Raw genomic sequence first — 15141 nt, forward strand, 5'->3', positions numbered from 1 at the left:
CTAGAAGAATTAAATGGTAAACTGCTTTCTTCGTGGTAAACCCTGAAAAGGGTTGCATAAGTTGGAATTGACGATAGCAGATGATAATGATGAAAATACTCGTGATTTACAGTTGTGCTTTTTCTTTTCTTTTCTTTATTTGGTACTGGCTACAACATGGAGAATACAAATAAGGGTACAAGAGATACCTTTAATAGACCATTAAGAATATAAACTTAAAAAACCCCAGAAAACAAAAAACAAACAGCTAGCTTGACATGATAAAACATTTTATTCAAGGCTGTGTATCAAGTTCATGCGGGTTGTTCCAACTTATATGTTGTTATTAATGTCCGAGATCCACATGGCTGAGGATGTTGAAGCCAGGTTCATTTCTTAGATGGAGATAGTGCAGTATGCAAGTTGTTTTTAAAGAGCCTTCCCTGGCTAACAGTTTGGAATTTATGACCCATCTCCTAAAACAGAGCTCAGGCAATTCCCCCCGTGCCCCCCCCACCTGGGGAATATACAATTTAAGGTCTTATGTGGCTGCTTCTACAGGCACCAGGCCATATGGAGTAGGTTTCGCTATGTCTTTTATGTCTTTGCTCTCAAATACAAAGTATAAAGTGATGATTGAAAGCAAGGATGGAAAAATTGTACTCTAAATGTAGTTAGGATTACAGTTCCCATCAGCCTTACCCAGTTCAGCTAATAGTGAAGTATCATGAGCGATCTTGTGTGACAAATTGTGGTTAACATTAATACTGATTGGTTTCAGACAAGCCAACTTTAGGCTATAATTTCTGATGCCAGTTTGTTGAAACAAACCGTAGTTAGCATTAGTCAAAATCATAGACAGTAATGTGGCTAATTAGAAACAGAAGGAAAAGCTTTTGTGGGCCTTTCCCTGATCATTTATGGGAGGAGCATAGGTAACATAAACCTGATGCTCACTGTAGCTGACATACATTGTGCTTGTCAATGCAGCTTGTACATTACAAGCAAAATTAATGACTTTACATGAAAGGAAAGGACCTAATGGTCAGAATCCTTTTACTTATGCCTTACAGTAGTGTCCTGCAAGACAAACAGTGTAAATTGCTATGGTGAATTGTCATTAGTTAAGAACTTAAGGTTTGCATTGTGTGTTCTATGCCAGTTGCATAACTTGGCAGACAAGAAGAAATATGAACATTGATTTTTAACTAGTGGCAAGGTGCCATAATAGTTTACATTATCTGACTTAACATAATGGGACATAAGCAATAGGATTATGGCCAGTATTCAGGAAAACTTTTGATAATTACAATAATATAACTATTCTAGTTTTATGTTTCAGAGAATATTTCATTGTATGGCAAAGTTCATTAGCTGATAAAATGTTCTGATTTGATCTATTATGCTAGAATCCTTTGACATTTGAAAAAGTCTCATTTAAAAAAACATTTCAAGCCTTTCCCTGAAGATGAATAGTTTCTTAATAAATATCCTGCTCCTAGTATTTTAGCTGACATAACCTCTGTAATAAAAATAGTATTATTCAGATGAATGTGATAGTTTTTAGGTAGCTCATATTAATGTGTTGACATAAATGCCTTATGATGGTGTTTTACATTATTCCTTTTGATCTTTCGTATGGGTGCACATGAACTCTGAAAGTTCAAAAAGCTTATGCTAGCACATGACAAGGGTTTAAGTGAGCACAGCTTTTTTAATTTAAGAAAAAAAAGGCATTCTGCTGATGACTAAACTGAACATCTAATCCGTATTATGTAAATTGACTTGATAGTGCAGTTTGTCTCATGTATCTGTAAGAGGGGGAAATGCTCTAATGACCAAATTTAATTTTTTCTTTATAATAAATGGAATTGCCAATAAAAACAATCCAATCTTCTTTACTGACTGTCCTTTGACTTCTGTGTAATCGGTTTCTTTTTTAGATGTCAGGGTAGGTATGAGTTGAGAGGGGTTTTAAAAGGCCAAAGCTTTAAAGAACTTCCAAGAGATTAAATTTGTTGTTTATGAGGTATTTGGATGCTAACAGCAAGTCAATCTAATAAAGTAGAGATTTGAAGGGAGATGGGAAGTTACTGGAAAAATAAGGATGAAGACCATATTGAAAAACATAGCAATAAATGGTTAGCAATAATCAGAAGAAAATATTATTCCAGAAAGAGAAGGGGGTGGAAATATTATTGAGAGAAGAGAAGGAGCAATAAACCGCAAATGATGTGTACTGAGCATGGAGTAGAGGGGTTGATTGTTAAGGTGTGAGAATTGCATATGTATGGTTTGTGTTGTTTACACAGTGTTTATGGCTAGGCTTGTGTTGCTGTACTGAAATCTGAGGAAACATTGCTTACCATTATCCCATTAAATCTTTCTGGGGATTTAGTTTACATTCTGATGAGCACATATATTGGAAATGAATAAAAGCACCCCTAAGGTTTTACGGATTCAGATAGGAGCATTGCAGACCTGCTATATTCTAGTTAAAGTGCACAAAAAACCACAAAGCAGCATAAAATAAATATAAACATAATATTCACTTGGCATGGGGAAGAACAAATAGATTACTGGGCATTGCTGTCATCTCCCTGTCCACCCCAATGTCTGATGGGGTAATTAAATGTTGAGAGTACTGTACACTGATTATATCCAGGGCCTGGCAGAGTTACTTTCTTGAGTACAACCTTCAGAATATTCTATACTGGTTAGGGGGTTGTGGGAACTGTAGTCCAGAAAGTAACTTTACTGGGGTCTGGTTATTTCTAGCTATTTTCCAGGTCTTTTATCTAGAGGTTCCTGGTCTCATATTTTTTGGAGTAGACCTGGATGCAGCTTTAGTTTCGACTAGTTATAAAACAGAGTGAAAGCTACTTTTCTAGCTGTAGCAGCTTGGCAGATACTGATGTTGTCTTTCTATAGATCTCAGTCTCAGTATTTGTCCACATTGTCCCTTTTGGAGAGGGCTGGTGTGGGCTAAATAGGGTTCCTTGGGATTGGCTAGAGGGGCGATACGCTGTTTTATGCAGTCCTTGCAACCAAATGGCATATCGGAGCTCAAGGGACCCTCTTTTGATCTGGCTCCTTCTTGTTGCACTTTCTGATATCATGAAGTGTTCTAATAATTGAGCCCTTCAGGATATTAGCAGGATGAACCCTTTTGCTGTTCCTTGGTGGAGGGGAAGGGAAGTGAAATTTTTTTTAGACTGTAGTACATATACTCCTACTATATAATATACATATTAAAAATTGCTTTATCACAGATTTGGCTGTAGGCAGTTTCTCAACTCGACCCTCAGACAAGGCAAAGAAAATATTTTTAATATTTTAAAATAAATTATACAATGCATTAGTGATGATCTACTACATTAAGTTTATCTTTCAGGGCTGCTGAGACTCCGTCTCTTACTTTCTGTCTGCATAACAAAAATGTGCACGTTGATCGCATTCACATTATTAACTTCATGTTTGATGTAGCCCTCAGGAATTCAGTGTTCTGTGTTACTTTTAGCTCTCCCATCCCCTCAGGAAATAGGGTTCTCCTTCCCTCCCTACCTTCCTATCTATCTCATTTATACTATTGGACATAACCCTAACTATTGACCCAAGCCATAATGACTCTCAATAGGAGTGGATGCTTAACCTTTTAAAATCTGTTAATGAGAATTTGTCAGATTTATAAAACACTCTGCTTAATCTATTTATTTTGGCCTGAGTCTAGTCAAACAGCCTTGAAAGTATCTGAACTTTGAAAGTATTCTGCAGAGACTGTGTTGGCAAAAAAATTTGAAGACTGTGTTAAAATCAAATATGATTCCAGTAGATTGTTGTAATTAGTGCTTTTCTGTTTCTTCTTCTAATTGGGTGTTTGAGGGGGAAATGATGGAGCATAGTTTTATGTATTTACTATATACCTATGTAAATATATAGTAAATATGTATTTACTATGTAGCACAGTTGTTCACATTTTAACAGTAATAAATCAACAACATTTTCATTATAATTTTTCAGAATATGCTTTTCAGAATACCCCTGTTGTGTTTTTGTTGGTAGTGTTTCATATTGGCTAAACCTTATTTCTCTTTGCAGACAATTATTATTATTGGTGAAATAGTTACATCTCTTACTTGAATCATATTTCTGTCAGTTTGACCATAAGGGGGAGCTCATTTTATCCCAGAATAGAGAACACATCCAAAAGTCCGTTATGGGAAAAAAATACAAACAGCATCAGATATTATTCTCAATCCAGAATATGTTTTGCTACAGTGAATTAAATTACTCAGGAGGCTGAATATTTGTTTCTGTGCACATAAATGTGGAACAAAAGATTGCTGAATTCAGCAGCACCACATCAGTTTTCTCCAGTTCAAGACCTAGTTGTCAGGCTGCATCATTTAATCAACTGATCTCTTAGATCTGGGCTGAGCAATTTGTAACTCTCCAGATATTATTGGATTGCAACTCCCATCAGCCCCCATCATGGATTTTGCTGGTCTAGTTTGCTGGCATGCTCTAGTCCATGGGGTCATGAAGAGTCAGACACAACTAAATGGTTAAACAACAACAAAAGTTTGCTGGGGTTTATAGTCCAACAATATTTGGAGAAGCACAATTTGCCCAGTGCTGATTTAGATTAGTAGATTAAAAAAATTATTTGCTTTGTCAAAATTTGTCAGATCAGATAACCTGATTCCTGAACCTCCCTAAGAGTTTTGTAAAATTTAATAGACCACTAGGAAAAAAACAGAAGCCGGTATTCTTCACAGTTGACATATTTCTAAAGGGGTTAAATCCAGTGTGGCCCAGAGGAATATTCTGAACCTTGTATAAGCCTCCCTTCTTCTGAATATTGAATAGTATATATAAGCATATATAAATAAGTATATGGTTGTATATTTAATGTATGGTTATGGTTATATACCCAAAATGTTAACTATAAAAATCTAGCACTGTGTTATAGAAATAAGAATATAAAAAATAATGATATAAATAAAAGTATATATAAGTAACTACTCAAACCAATCATAAACGCTTCAACAAAAATTAATGTGATGCATCAAAATAAAATAGTAAACCAGTAGGTGTTACAAAATAGTTAAGAATAAAAGTATTACAAAGATATATTCTCTAAAGTTACAAATATTTAACTCCCCAATTAAGTCATATCTATGAAAAATATCTTAACAAAGTTATGTAAGTAAAAAGAACAGAGTGCTGTCCTCTGAAGATACCGGCCACAGAGACTGGCGAAACGTCAGGAAGAACAACCTTCAGAACACAGCCAAAGAGCTTGAAAAACCCACAACAACCAAAAAGAACAATATTAGAGCATAAGCAATTTTAAAATCACAGCATAAATGGAAAATCTTAAATCAACCCCCCCAGTAGAATTTGTAATTTCAGAAGTTTCTAACTTAATATATGGCAAGTTGCCATTGTGCTGATAACATTGTTTCGACTGTATCTTTTGCAGACCCTGGAGTTACAAGGGCCCACAGCATCAAAGATTTCTTAGTAGACCCGAATATTGTAATACAAAGGCGTTGAACTACAAAGAGTGCAAACTATTAGAACTACATACAACACCTCTAAGTTTTAACAAAAACATTGCTAAGCTGTCAGAATGTTACGGTAGAGTGGTCTTGCTCAGCTTGAAACCTATCCAATTGTTTTGAATGCCTATAGTAAACTATTTCCAAGCCATACTTTTAAACGGAGTTTCATTTTCAGGGCTGCTTTTTCTAATACCCTCCTTCATTATTTTAATACAGTTTTAAACTGTGAAAGGTAGATTTATAGAAAATTGTTTATTCTTAGTAGAAGAGCTTACAAAAACTAATGGCGGTATGATGCATTTTAGAAGAGGCCATGAACAACCTCCATTTTCTCTCACACACAAACACAGAGAGTACTTTCTGAAGTAGAAGACTTTCAGAATTAATTGTTCTATTCAGATACAGACTGAGTTTTTAATTATATTAGAGTGCATGGACAATGCACGTAAGTTCTGTGGATGTCTGGGGATCAAAGCACATCTGGTGGGTATGGAGGGAAGTTGGGCTTTTGTTTCTACTTAACATACTTATGGGCACAGTGTAGGCATTCAGTACAGTCTTAAATTAATCAGGAAACTAACCTGTGTATGACTTGTGAAACCACTGTACAGTATTGAACAATTTTTTAAAGATGAAATCACTCCTGCGATCTATCCTTTTGTATATTATCTGATTTTTAAAATGTCTTTAACTTCTGTTTTTTTACTGCTGTAGGATTTTAGAAGGCAATCCATTCAAGTGTTCCTGTGACATTATGTGGATCAAGATATTCCAAGAGACCAGGAATCCAAAAACAGAAGTTCAGGATTTTTACTGTATGAATGACTACAACCAGAGAATATCTCTGATGGAGAAGCCAATTCCAAATTGTGGTAATGCTCTTTTATTTTATAGTAACTGTCATATGTATTTGAAGTTAATTTTGACATGAGTTGTGTTAGAAGGGTTCATTATGGATTACAGTGATTTACCGTAATTTTTGCTCCATAAAACGCACCGGACCTTAAGATGCACATAATTTTTAGAGGAGGAAAACAGGGAAATTATATTCTGAACCAAATAGTGTAATAAAATATTTAATAAACTATAACAGAATAACATTTGAACCATGTAAAGTGAACAGCAGTCAACAGTGGCATTAAGAACCATTACCACTGTCATTAACAAATGGAGAGACTCAAAGCTTTGTGTATTCTGATTTATGTACCATAAATTTGTGTACCATAAATTTAATTCAAGTACATATAGACCATTATCAGCCAGTGATAAGACCTATACCACGCTACCTATATTTTACATTTCCTTTCATCCACCTCCTCCCCATGCTTATAGAAATGTCTCAATGACAGATGAGATTGTTGTGCGACTCTGCCCATCTACAGCTCAAGCCTATATTAAGTTAGAAATGGTTTGTCTGATTTGGCACTGCATTGAGAGGTCCCTTTTAGTTGTGTGGAGGATAAATAGTGGAATTAAACTATTTAACAGCTGGTTTTCCTTATTTACTTTAGGTTATGCAAAAGAACAGCAACACAAAGCTTAACCCATTCACCAGCAGTAGCACATGCTCAGCATAAGACCAAATCTCAGGTTTCTGATGTAATTGAACATTTATAGCATGCAAGGCACAACAGCCATGAACAATGTTCTTGATGAGCCAAAAAAACTGAATACAAACTATAGTAGCTGAAATCAGGAAGCAGGTACTGTAATCCAGTTAGAAGTCACGAGGCAGTTAGTTTCCTTGCTGCAACACCCTTTGGAAATACATTCTCTATTAGATGCCCAGAAGTAGTTGAAAAATTTGCAAGTCGAATCCAAATTTCTCATAAGAATGCATTGAAAATTAATTAATGCATTCTTATGGGAAAAAAAGGTCAGAAACTTTTAAAAAATTAAAAGAAAGTCACTTACCAGGTACTGTAGACTGAGCCCAGCTCTTTACAGTGCCTTGGTAGACCCCAGAACAGTCAAAAAAGAGCCCCAAACAGCTAAAAGCCAGCAGGCAGCTGGCAGCCAGCAGCCATTTTGTGCTCTTCTCTGCTCCTGCCCCCTCCCCTCTCCTCACCTAACAGCTGATCAGCGCTGGTCTGAAACGCTTCCCAGGCAAGCAGGTTTCAACTCTAACTGAGCACCTTTTCACCCAGGCACGGTTTAACCCAAAACAAGCAGCTTTTAAAGAAAAACAAGCAGATTTTTAAGGCAAGCATGCATGTTTCTACACAAGCAGGTTTCAACTCAAATGGAGCACCTTTTCACCCAAGCACAGTTTAACCCCAAACACGCAGCTTTTAAACTAAATTTTACATTTTAAAATGATAATGCCAAGCAATCCCAGGTCTCTCTCCCAGCTCTCTAACTGCTTGGACTAGCAAGGAAGCAGACAAGCAGCCTCTTCACTAACTGAATGTTTGAATTTCCCTGCCTTCCCCGCATATTAGGTATGCTAGTATCTGTGCACTGGAGGATTGTGGGAGGAACATTCCAGCCCCTGATGGGGGTCCTGTGGGGCACCCCAAAACACTGAGTAGGTCTCTTGGTCTCTTTCAGGACTGGGGCTGTGCAGCCCTGCTCTGATCAGGAGGTGCAGCCTGGGGGTCACCATGCTTTTGGGGGATAGGGCACAGAAAGGGGAAGAATTTTCAGGGGCCATTCCAACTCATACCTGGCAGGGGAGATACCATTATTGTAAAAGTGGTTTTCCCAGGGTAATGCTCATCTATTGCACTTTGGATGTGCTGATCCCTATGATTTCCCCAAATGTGGGAAAATCAGCTGCCTAAGTGGGGAACTGTGTTTGTGGTTTCTCCTGGTTTTTCTAGAATCACTCTTTTTCCCCCTTTTGTCCTTGCCTATTTTCATTGCCTACTGCTATTGGCCTTGCTGTTTTTCCAGGTAGGCTGCAGAAAGCAGATCCTGGAAAGCCAGCAGTGCAGAATGGTGAGGTCCAAACAGCAAGCAGTCTCTGGTGCCAGTTCAGAGGCCTCCCAGCATGGCAATGGGAAGCTTCAGGGTGGTGGTGGCTGAGCCCCCTTTTTTTACTGTATTTACTCCATAAGATGCACATACTTTCTCCCCCTCTATTTGGGGGGGAAAGTGTGTCTTATGGAGTGAAAAATACGGTATATTTTGGAGTCATACATCATATTTTGGGACAATGTTGCAGGTACAGTCCTGCACATAAGTTATTTGACTTTTAAGCAAGACCAGCACAAATGAAACAGCCTGCCTATCTGTGAGATTTTTGTCCATATCTTGAAGTAACTTTCCTAACTTTGGGGTCTCATTTTGCAGGACTTCTTGTTAGAATGTTTTTTTCAGGCTGCCATATTAAACAATCATTCAATTTTGCCTGGTAAAGCGTATGAGAGATGTACCTTGAAAAGTCAGTCCATCTTTCCTATTGTGCATGTTTTGCGTTATGAACACCATGACAGCTACTTTGTTCAGAAGTGAATACTTTCAGGTAGATGAATCATGCTGAAAATAGAATTTTATTTTGTTTAAGAATAGAATTTAACTTCCAAACATTGTAGGTCAAACATGTTTTTTTTTTGGTCAAAACAACCTGATAGTGGCACGCCTTTTCTATCTACTTAAATTATGTGGAAGTACCTGTTACAGAATTTTATGGGGAACATATGCATGATATTTCTGGATAGCTTTTATGGTCCATCTAATCACCAGCACATCAAACAGTATAACTCTCGGACAGACAATTAATTAGTAACTAATGATTTGGATCCTCAATTCTTGTGAGTGGTACTCTACTCACAGAAGACTACTATCAGTGGAATACATAAGTAATCTCCAGTGACCTTTCCTTCTGCCTTGCAACTCCCTATGCTCCCCTACAGATATGTTGTGGAGAAACCCTCTGGAGCACTAAGGAGAATGACACCAGGCAGGGAGGAGCATTAGAAGGACAGAGACTAACAGCAGAAGAACCCTTCTGACTGTGTAAGAAAGACAAAGGACGATCCAGGCCTGACTATTCATTTTCATAGTTCTGTATGACAAGTTGTCAGCAGCATCTTGTTTCCATTTCTGGGCCAATTGTGCAGACATTGGCCCAGAGCTTAATTTCCACTGCTTACTTTTTATGCTGCTACTTTGTTCTCTTTAATTCTCCTTGATACAGGTGTATCCTCTTCTTAGCTACCCCCCCCCTTTATTTTTGTTATCTGCTGTTTTATATTCCAGCCCATTAGTGTATTGGATCTTTTGTTTTACTCTTTATGAGCCTTATGGAAATCTTGCTTTACTGAGTCTTATCGCTTCAGCAAATTTTAGGCTTTATTTCTCCCTTTTAAAATAATACTCTTGTATTCTTCATCCCCTTAACAAGTCTGTGGGTGGCAAGTCAGACAGTACAAATTATCAGACAGTACAAATCATTGGATCTAAATGACAGTACAGAGTGACATATATAATCTCAATCATTCACAATCTTGATCATACAGCTTGTCATTGGATTTTAACCTTAATCTCCTAAATCCTACACCGTGTTAATTCCATGCAAAATCTTGGTCATATCTTAATCACACACATTCTTAAAAACTTAAAAAATCTTGATCACGACCAACATCAAGATAATACCATGTATTTGCTGATGTTTTCTCCAAATGAACCATGCTGCAGAATTATTTTCTTGTGACCAGTCATTGCCTATATTTCAAACATATATTCTAAGGCCCTTGCTTCAAGCAAGTTTCCTCAGGCTAAAGTGTCTTTAGATCACTACAATAGTGAGTGCCTTGAACATTTTTTGTATAGGCATCCTTCAGTCTTGAGAGACTATGGTAACATGCTCTGAATGTCTTGGAACTGCGTCTAGTGTGGCTAAGAAGGCCAATTCGAGAGTGACAATTCCTTCCACACTGAAGACAAATACAATCTGTCCCATGTCACATGTTGCTGGTTTCGGGACTGCCTCTTTGCCTCGGCCTGCTGAACAAGTGTCTCTTCAAATTGGGAGAGGCCATGCTGTACTGCCTGCCTCCAGGCTGAATGCTCAGATGTCAGAGTTTTCCATCTGTTGAGGTCCATTCCTAAGGCCTTCAGATCCTGCTTGCAGATATCCTTGTATTGCAGCTGTGGTCTCCCTCTGGGGCAATTTCCCTGCACTAATTCTCCATACAGGAGATATTTTGGAATCCAGCCATCAGCCATTCTCATGCCATTCCTGAGCCACTGTAGTTATGTATACATGCTATAAATTCCAGCTCATTCTAGGACTACTCTATTTGGAACTTTGTCCTGCCAGGTGATACCAAAAATACGTCGGAGACAACACATATTGAACGTGTTCAGCTTCCTCTCCTGCCATGTACAAAGGGTCCAGGACTCATTGCACTACAGGAGTGTACTCAGGACACAGTCTCTATAGACCTGGATCTTGGTATATGCCATCAGCTTCTTATTGAACCATACTCTCTTTGTGAGTCTAGAGAACATGGTTGCTGCTTTGCCAGTGCGTTCATCCAGCTCGACATCTAGAGAGAGAGTATCAGAGATTGTTGAGTCAAGGTACACAAAGTCATAAACAACCTCCAATACTTGCTTGGAGATGGTAATAGAGGGAGATGAGTCCATGCCCTGGCCAATGTCTTGCGTTTTCTTCAGGCTGATGGTTAGTCCAAAATCTTGGCAGGCCTTACTAAAACGATTCATGAGTTATTGGAGGTCTCAGCAGAATGGGCAACAACAGCTGCATCATTGGTGAAGAGGAAGTCCTCCATGCATTTCAGTTGGACTTTGGCCTTCACTCTCAATCTAGAGAGATTAAAGAGCTTTCCATCTGATCTAGTCCATGGGTAGACACCTTCTGTTTCACTTCCCAAAGCGTGCTTCAGCATGACAGCAAAAAAGATCCCAAACAGAGTCGATGAGAGGACACAGCCCTGTTTCACTCCACTTTGGATGTCAAAGGGATCTGATGTTGAACCATCAAAAACTACAGTGTCCTTGTTTTCCTCATGAAAGGACCTGATGATGTTAAGGAGTCAGGGTGGACATCCAATCTTGGGAAGGATTTTAAAAAGGCTGTCCCTCTTAACCAAATCAAAGGCCTTTGTAAAATCTATGAAGGCCACAAAGAGTGGCTGTCGTTGTTCCCTGCATTTCTCCTGCAACTGTCGCAGGGAGAATACCATGTCAGTTGTGGATCTATTAGCCTGAAATCCACACTGTGATTCTGGATAGACTCTGTCTGCAAGGACCCGGAGTCTCTTCAGCACAACACGGGCAGGCAGCTTCCCTACAACACTGAGAAGAGAGATGTCATGGTAGTTATTTCAGTCACCGCTGTCTCCTTTGTTCTTGTACAGTTTGCATCCTTCATGTCCTGTAGTACTCCACCTTCCCTCCAGCAAAGACAAAATATTTCATACAGCTCAGTGGTGATGGTCTCTTGACAGCACTTCAGCACTTCAACAGGGATGTTATCCTTCCTAGGTGCCTTGCCAGAGGTGAGGGAATCCAAGGCCACTTTTATTTCCGCTAAAGTTGGTTTGCTGTCCAATTCTTCCAGGACAGGCAGGCAATCAATATTATTTAATGCCTCTTTGGTTACTACATTCCCTCTAGAATATAACTCAGAGTAGTGCCACACCCAGTATTCCATCTGCTGTGCTCAGTCCTAGATGATCATGCCTGTAGCAGACTTCAGAGGAGCAGATTTCTTCTGTATTGGAGCTAAAGCCTGCTTGATACCGTCATACATTCCCTTGATGTTACTTGCTTCCACTGCTATCTGTATCTGAGAACATCTCCTGGCAGTCTGTTGGACTTTGCTACAAGTAGTTCGAAGAACCTGCAAGTTGTAGTCACTAGGACATTGGTTTCTGACACTGTTGTACCTTCAGATTGTTGTGGTTTGATGAGATCAGGTCTAATCTTCTGTGCCCAAAAAGAGAGTAAAGTTTAAATAATATACTTGTGTTGGGAAAATACCTTCAGCAGACCTACAAGATGTTTGATGGTTCCCTGATTGCTATAGCAGCAAACACGTAAAAGTCTTCATTGGGTTATCACAAATGGGTCTTCATTTGCTTTTTGTTTATTTATTTATTAGATTTATATACCGCCCATCTAGAATGTGTCTACTCTGGGCGGTTTACATATATCATAAAAATAAACTAAAGTAAAATCCAGATTAATAACAGAGTCCAAGATGGGAAAAGAAGAAAGAGAAAGAGAGAGAAAGAAAAGGGGAGATAGGCTAGATAATGGTTGTAGGGAAGGCCTGCCTGTATAGCCATGTCTTCAAGTTAGTCTTGAAGACCATCAACGAGGGAGTCAGGCGGATCTCTACAGGTAGGTTGTTCCAGAGATGAGGGACCACTGCCGAGAAGACCTGATTTCTAGTTTTTTCCCACCAGGCCTCTCTTGGTGTTAGGCCCCCTCAGTGGGTGATACGGGTAGAACTGGGCAGAACAAGGCACTCTGCCAGGTATCGAGGGCCTAAACCATTAAGGGCTTTGTATGTACAGTAATGGTTAACACCTTGAAATCAATCCAGAAGCGGATAGGTAGGCAGTGTAATGCGGCCAAGGTGGGGGAAATATGGTGAAATCTTTGCACCCCTGTTAATAGCCTGGCCGCTGTGTTCTGGACCATCTGGAGCTTCCGTATTAGTCTCAAAGGAAGCCCCACATAGAGAGTGTTACAGTAGTCTGTTCTTGAGACTGCAAGTGCATGGACCAGTGTGGAGAGTGCCTCCGCGTCATAGGGACACAGCTGGTCAATCCGCCGAAGATGGAAATAGACAGTACAGACCACTGATGCTACTTGGGTCTCCATGGTAAGCGCTGGGTCAAGGTGGACCCCCAGACTGTGAACTGAATTCTTTGTGGTGAGAGTCACACACCCCCAGAAGAGAGGGAGTTCCCCAAACTACTGACCTGCAGGATCTCTGTCTTGTCTGGATTCAACCTTAGTCCATTCGACTGCATCCAGGCAGCACCCAAGGGATGGAATGGCATCCACTGCAGATGGAAAAAAGGAGATGTAGAGCTGGGTGTCATCAGCATATTGATGACATGAAGCTCCACATCCCCAGATGACCCCACCCAGTGTCTTCATATAGATGTTGAACAGCATTGGGGAGATGATGGAACCCTGCGGGACCCCACAACTGAAGGACCACGGGGCTGATACATTCTCCCCAAGCTGAACTCTCTGGGGTCCAAGAAGAACCGGAGCCAAGCGAGAGGAAGGCCACCAATCCCCAACTCGGAGAGCCTCCCCAGTAGGATACCGTGGTCGAGGGTATCAAAGGTGGATGAGATATCAAGGGGGACGAGCAAGGACATTTTGCCCCTGTCGGCCTCCCTAAGTAGGTCATCCAGCAGGGCGATCAATGCTGTTTCCGTGCTGTGGCGTGGCCTGAAGCCCGCCTGAAGCTGGTCAGCCACCACCCTCTCAACTACCTTGCTAAGAAAAGAAACATTGGTGATGGGCCTATAATTGCCAATGTTGGAGATGTTGTTCAGATATAGTCTGTATTATCCCTGACTATTGCTTTTGTCTTCTGTGACAGGGTATGCATTCATGTTCCATGGTGATAGTGCAGCCTTTTCTGTAAAACTGATAGATGCGATTTCTAATGTGCAGAAGGCTTTCCTGTTCACTGACCTATGCAAGTCCACAAGTTCAAGGCAGGACCATGCCTTTAAAACAATAGGAACAACAGCCAGATCTAACATCTGTCTTAAACAAATCTTGGAAAATGCAGATCCATAAGGAATTATGCCATGACACCTACTTGCTTTTCATTCTTACCAGTTGGGCTTCATTGATTCTGACACGACCATAATTCTTATAGCTAGTAATTGGTTCTTGCTCCCTCCTGTGACCTTAGAGTATGTACTACCTATTGTGGAATTTCCATACATCCTTCTAATCACCAGTCTATTGCCCTTCCTTGGACAGACAATCATATCTAGAAGATTAGCATGGACAAACTAGAATTCCCCCCCCCCTCTATTTATCTTTTTTTTTTTTTTTTTGCTGCTCCTTAGTGTTTTGTATTCTACTTTTCTTCCTGTTTGATGTTTCTTTTTTTGGCTCCATTCCTTGGCAATGATAAGGATGGAAATGAATGAGTCATTCATGTAGCACCATAGTGAGAGCTGGGAGCTGGGGTGATAATCTTCAGGTCAGGCCTGTAATTTCCATCAGAACCATTTTCCCATAATATTTTTGGCAGCATTGGTTTAAATATTTGATTATAACTTTAAAATGGTTGCCTGTTTATTTTAGTATCCGTAAGTGTAGAGGGAAGGACAGTTTTTACTGAAAAATTCTTTGGCACTGAAATGAGCGTTCAACTGGCCGGTTTCGCATCAAACTCAGAACCACTTCCCTATGGGAGTGTTTGGAAAATTACTTGCATGAAGCAGCACTTGGCTGGAATGCTTAAAATGTCACCATAGTGTATTAGTGAAGTATCTGGCAACTCTTGGCTCCTTTATGTAGGATTTCCCAGACTTTCAGGTAGGTTTTAGGGATATATTGCAGGGAGGGATAGCAGACGTGTCCCTCTTGCCTGTGGAATCTGCTTCTGCACCCATGTGGGCAACCGGGCAGGTGA

The 15141-nt window shown here is 39.7% G+C and overlaps 1 protein-coding gene and 1 pseudogene across 15 annotated transcripts in view; both read left to right on the forward strand.

The window, feature by feature from the left end:
• The window catches only part of NTRK2 (neurotrophic receptor tyrosine kinase 2), a 214899-nt gene that overhangs the window by 32219 nt on the left and 167539 nt on the right, over positions 1-15141 (forward strand). For all 15 annotated transcript variants that reach the window (XM_078386149.1, XM_078386138.1, XM_078386136.1 and 12 more), the window contains exon 5: positions 6261-6418. In XM_078386149.1, coding sequence (XP_078242275.1) covers positions 6261-6418 — 158 coding nt within the window. The remainder of the gene's footprint in view (positions 1-6260; positions 6419-15141) is intronic.
• On the forward strand, positions 8204-8358 carry LOC140705111 (U1 spliceosomal RNA; annotated as a pseudogene).

Source organism: Pogona vitticeps, chromosome 2, assembly GCF_051106095.1.
Source record: "Pogona vitticeps strain Pit_001003342236 chromosome 2, PviZW2.1, whole genome shotgun sequence".
NCBI classification, from domain to species: domain Eukaryota; kingdom Metazoa; phylum Chordata; class Lepidosauria; order Squamata; family Agamidae; genus Pogona; species Pogona vitticeps.